This window comes from Semicossyphus pulcher, unplaced genomic scaffold (assembly GCF_022749685.1).
Source record: "Semicossyphus pulcher isolate SPU_LCO1_2020_fin unplaced genomic scaffold, fSemPul1.0.p SCAF_26, whole genome shotgun sequence".
NCBI classification, from domain to species: domain Eukaryota; kingdom Metazoa; phylum Chordata; class Actinopteri; order Labriformes; family Labridae; genus Semicossyphus; species Semicossyphus pulcher.
Window position 1 is genome coordinate 5054482 of NW_027211700.1, and position 6000 is coordinate 5060481.

General features: G+C 43.4%; 1 protein-coding gene across 1 annotated transcript in view; it reads left to right on the top strand.

Annotated features, from left to right (window-relative positions):
* The window catches only part of clcn2c (chloride channel 2c), a 136065-nt gene extending 132809 nt beyond the window's left edge, over window positions 1-3256 (top strand). Inside the window, exons 24-25 of the mRNA XM_069676530.1 lie at window positions 2231-2464; window positions 2642-3256. Coding sequence (XP_069532631.1) covers window positions 2231-2425 — 195 coding nt within the window. The 3' untranslated portion in view covers window positions 2426-2464; window positions 2642-3256. The remainder of the gene's footprint in view (window positions 1-2230; window positions 2465-2641) is intronic.
* Window positions 3257-6000: the final 2744 nt, after the last annotated feature.

The window sequence follows — 6000 nt, forward strand, 5'->3', positions numbered from 1 at the left end:
AACGGTAAGATGATTTTAAAAATTTGGTTGGACTTAACGACTTCCTAAATAATATTTTTTTTCTTTGAATTCTTATAACATGAGAGGAAATATCTCTTTTGGTTAGAGTTGATAATCTGCGCTGACACAGACCATATGTAGCCGATCTACAGGATACAATTCAACATAGTAAATTCTGCAGGTGGCGTTGACAAAACCACAAAGATGCTTTCACACTGCAGTCGGCGTAATGGTCAGGCAGAGTGCAGCATGTAGATACTGTGGCAGAAGCAGGTTGGACCCTGTGAGGGAACATTTTTTAAAATCTACTTTCATTTCTGCTGCGTGTGGGAGGCCAGGTGAGCCGCAGAGATTAATAAATCTGCAGCCGTTTCCGCCTCTGAAATAATTCAACCAACACCAGCCGGAGCCAAAGTCAGTCCGACCTCAGTTTTCAGTGCACGCTGCCCTCTGACCATGAGCATTCCCTGTATTACATTTTGTAAAAGAGAATCCAGTACAAAATAGAAAGTGGCTTGTGTGCCTCTGCATCCAATTGTAAACTACTGACATGATCACTGGAGAGCAAGGCCACAGAGTCTGGGTTAGCAGTTCCATTTCCACTGGGGCCACCAACCACAAAACCGTATGCAGCACAGCACTCGGAATAAAACCATGCACCATACAGCACAAGTATTTATACAGGAGGCCACACATGGCCAAACACACACTATCTACTTACTATGCTATTTTAGAACTATTTAATGTCCATTCTGTCCCGTTCTTGTGAAGGCGATATCTCAGCAAGACCTCGAAGGAATTTATTATATTTAGCACAACGCCAACTTGGACTCAGAGACAAATTAGACCTCTTAAAACATTTTTAATTTAAGAATGAATGTGCTTATTGTGAACAACAATGTCACACAAATGTCTAATAGGATGAAATAATGACATCAACCAAAAGTCAAAGGTCAACTTCACTGTGACATCATAATTAAGGGGTGGGGGAAAAAAAGGATATGGCAATATATATCGTCGTCCTGACTTGTGCAATACAATTATCAATAGGCTTTGACTCACCGCGTCACTACTTCATGACTCCTCGCGGTGGCGCTCATGACATGAATGAGGGTAACGTGACCGGAAATTAATCAGCCAAAGAAGAAGTTAATCAGATATCGTGATGTATCATTATATGATTGTTTGCAATATATCAGTTATCGCAGAATCGCTGTATTGTGATATTATCGTTATCGTGGGCCATGTATTGTGTATCGTGTTGCGTATCGTATTGCGTATCGTATCGCGCATTGTATCGCGCATCGTATCGCGCATCGTATCACGTATCGTATTGTGTATCGTATTGCGTATCATATCGTATCGTATTGTATCACGTATCGTATCATGCATCATATCACGCATCGTATCACGTATCGTGTATCGTATCGTCAGGTTGGATACTCAATTGGCAACACTTATCTTGGTTGCTCGACTTGAAACAATGGTTGTAAACATTTTTTGCCCTGGTTGATTTCGTGTGTGAAGCATCCATGTTTAAAAATGTGGACCTTTACTGAAGCAGCATGCATGCTGACTTGATATTTTATCAGAATCAGCCTTATTCACAGCTCAGCAATATTTGTGGGAAATTCTAAGGCAAACGAGCACTTTGCAGACATTTGTGATAAAAGACAGGTGCTATCCAAAGGTGGAAAAAGCCTCCAGCACACTGCCACACTTGCATTCATACATTTATTTGCAACATCAATGCTAGCCTGATAGCTGATGAAGGTCTAGCACCAAAATGTTGCAAATAAATCTACTAACGCAAGTTCGGCAGCGTGCAGGTTTTCAAAACACTAAAGCAGAAAGGAAAATTTTCAGCATCCATCTGACGGCCAGCGTCAGCTATGTCCTATGTCCTTGAGGTTCTGCATTGACTATACACAACAAACTAATTACATAACAAGCATGTGAAGATGTTGGTGTGTGCTACAACCAATGTAGTAAAAACAGATGTGTCTTCTGTCTGTGTTGGTCTGCAGTATATCCCCCTCTTAGAAAAACCATAGGTGCCCCGACAGTGCAGGACATCTCAGTTTAGACTCTTCAGGTTGGGAGCTCAAAGGCTTAAACGTTCTGGTTGGTTGAGGCACTAAAATCCTTCATAGCTTTGTTGGGGTGTTACTTGCATGAGTGCCTAGATTCTGTGCCTTCCTCTCTAACTGTCTCGTCTTCCTCCGTCCAGCTTCGCAAGGCCATCGAGGGCTCTGTGACAGTGAAAGGTGTGAAGGTCCGTCCTCCTCTGGCCAGCTTCAGGGACAGCGGCACCAGCAGCAGCGAGAACGAGGCCACCGAGCTCCACAAGCTGTGGGATCGCCACAAGAGCATGTCACTGCCCCGCGAACACACCCCCTCCGAGTCCGACGAGAAGTCTCAATGAGGGGAAGAAGAGGAGGAGGAGGAGGAGGAAAAAGAGCAGGTGAAGGAGGAGAAGGAGGAGGCGCTGAGATCTTTAATCCCCCAAAGCCACAAACATGCAAAATCCTCAGGGCTTCGGATCAATATTTAATTCTGGAAAGAGTTCTACTGCTACGCCAGCCTCCTCATTTCTCTCCTTTACTTCTCTTTCTCTCCTTCAACCACTTTGCATCACCAGTACTCTCCCCAGGAGTCTTGCACTGACCAAGCCCGACACTCCACGAGGGAGTGGAACACGACTCAACCTGTGCCCTGCTCTGCATTTTCCCTCGAGAACCCACAGCAGAGCGGATGTGGATCAGGGGGGCGAAGAATAAAAGACACGTTGGTTGAATCCAACAAAGGGATGGGGATGTGTTCAGATCTTTCAAAAGGGAATTTTTTTAGCAGATTTTGTTGAGCTTGTTTATCTTTAGAGTTCTGATCAAAGTTGTCTTTCTGAACGAGAAAGAGAAAGAGAATTAAGCAACAGTGACGAGGAAGAGTAACGTAAGCGTGTACTGTAAGTGTGAGTGTATGAGGCGAGAGAATGTGAGCGTGTATGAAGAGGGAGGTAGCAAACATGCGGAGGAATACGAGGGCCAGGCGTCAGAACAAAAATGAGATGAGGAAGGTTTTTTTTGCATTTCAAGAATGAACAAACTTCAAAATGCCAGTTAAAAGTTATAAACTCGAAGTTCTCAATTTGGCGGAACTTCATGGCGATAAACGGTAATCGCTGGAGCATACGTCCCAGATAACCAGCAACAATGGTTGGCTGCCTTTGTTAAGGTTGTAACTCTTGATTTTTCTCGCTGACTGTTTGCCTTCATTTGAGAGTTGAAGCAGCCGCTTAGCTCCGCCTACCCTCTCTGGCAGACCAACCACTGCTGGGATTTTTTCCACGAATGTCACAAGACAGCCAGTCTGTAATACTGCAAATACAAAGGCTTTCATCAGTGGGCCATAGACTCAGTCACCATTGTGTTACCTCATTCGGCGATAGATAGAGACTTAACAGACATTTAAATAAAAATCTTCGAGTAAAACTTTTAGTGAAAGTGAAAGGCAGCAGAACAAACTAACCTGAGGAGGAAGATATTCATTTTATTTTGAGACTAAAGTCAAACTTTCAGTTTTCATGCAAGGCATCAAAAAATACATCTTTTTTCTTTTTGCATTTTAAAGAAAAATACTAGAAATATAGAAATGATCGGAAAGTAGACATTCTCAAAAATCTTCCTCTTTCATGATTCTTTCTAAACCTCCCATTCAAGAAAACAATCTTCCTCCTCTCATTGTTTTTCCGACACTTGGCCTCTTATTGTCTTCCATACAATGACTACTCCTCGTACTCTTTTTTTTTTATTGCCTTTCGAACACATTCTTTGTTTTCCAGCTTGAATGATTTAATTTCCAGCTGATCAGGTGGTCTGGGTTTAACTGGAATTTGCCATTGCATCATTTCTCTCTTAATTACACTACAGTTGGCCTCGTTGAGAAGCATCGGACTACGGGGACAGATGCCTTATTTCTTCTTTTTCTTCTTATTTTCTCGTCTCCATTACTGCTCTTCCTCATCTCTTCTCTTACGATGGTCAGATTGAGAGTCCAGTCTATGCAAGCAGACGTGCATGTTGGCTGCGGCGGAAGCACCTGTAACCCCTTTCAGAATGTCCTTTCATACTGTAGCTACGGCCTTACGTTACAAAGACACATTAAAAAAGACGCACAAACAAGACGGCGGCGATGCACTCCGAGACTTCTCTAAATATAGCTCTTAATAACCGCGCTGCAGAAGGTTGGGGCGGATGGAGAGGGGGCAGGAAGCGAGGGAGAGATGGGAGAACAGGGAGCAAATGGATGGCTGAAAGAATGAAGACATCATTACCTAACCAGCTGCTCTGGGCCCGCTCATCAATCTGCCTTTGATTTCCATGTTCGCTAACCTCCATTACTACCAGAGACACAGTGCGCCCCCTCCACCATGTGATGTAATGGTTCAGGGCTGATTTAGACGCTGTTGTCAACATATACAGCAGCAGATGTCCTGATTAATGCAGATCAATAACTTGACTAAACGGAAGCATGGTCAGTGTTGCCAGATGTCCAGTGAGTGTCTATATGAACAATAATTTCAACAATTGTATTAGTGAACAAAATTCTAAGCATGTCAAAAAAACACTGAGAGAAACCATGTTAGTGATCTCAAAGCTACAGTATCAAATCACGCCAGCTAATGCCTGATTGCCCGCAGCCAATAGGTAAAGTTTAACAAAAATATCTTGACATTTTATTTTAATACATTTGGCTGAAAAATAAAGAGGAAGAAACGTGGAAGCTGCAGTTCCTTAAATGACCACTTGAGGCTGCTTCCAAAGCGAGTCGACTCCCTTAGAGCCCCGTGTTAAAATGTCAAAGTTTGCAGCTGAAATAAACGTGTTTGCAGCCTGGTACGAAAAAAACACGACGACTGTACAGGTGAATTTTTATTTTTAACTCAATTATATGACGGTGAAAAATTGCTGCTTTGGCGGGTGGCTAATTCCAGTCCCTTAAATTGACCTCTGCCGTGTTTGCGTTGCCTTTTCCGTCTTTTTTCATGCATAAAGAGATTATAGTTCTTGTTCTGCAGTTATTTGTGCTGACAGAAGAAGAAGTCTGACCTCCAGTTTTTCCAGTGGGTGAAATTTTAGTGATACTGTATTTATATGCTGGCATTTATTAGCAAGTATTGGCGTCTACACTCACTATACCTGGCTTATTGGCTTGTTCAGTGTTTCTCATACATTAGTTTCTTTTTGGCGGTACGTTTACAGAAGTTACATTTGTAGTTGGCTTGCAGGCTGTAGTGATGATGAGATTATTTTAAGTTGTTTACCTCTTGCGTTCCCACTGGAGATGTGTACTTACCCAAGTTCCTCTCGCTCTCTTAGCTTTTTTACTCCCCTCCGGTCAGCTACCACCGCAAATATAATCTGTGAGAAGCTCTGTGGTTTAACTCTCTCAGGCGTAACTCTAATAAGTTGTCGCTTGGCAACTCCTCGCTGCTCTCCAGATCCATCCTCTCATCTAAATATGAGCCGTGTCCCAAATCAGGGGCTGCATCCTTCGGAGAACGTATTTGAAGGCCGATTGCATCACAGCGGTGAATCGAAGGCTGTCCCATGTCGAAGGCTCCTTCAGATGCGACCGGCAAATGCTTCCTCCTTTTCCCGGGCCACGAAGGATCCATTGGGTGCATCCTTCGCGGCCCGACGTTTCCCGAGATTCATTGCGCGGCAATACAAACAAGATGGCGGCTGAGGAATACACTTTTAAATGTAAACAATTTTGGTTTCAACTCAATCGAATAGCTAGAGATCCACATGTTAAAACAACAAAAGGGGCATTGAAACAAATAATCTATTAAGCTATGCAATGTCAGTTATGATAGCTAGTTAGCCCGCTAGCTACTTGTTACTAGGCGCCAGGAGCTGCGTTTGGAGGCGCAAACAGGAATTTCTCCGATGATCAGACAGTCTCATTCCAGTGCGGCCTTAGCGGTCTACCCAGGCT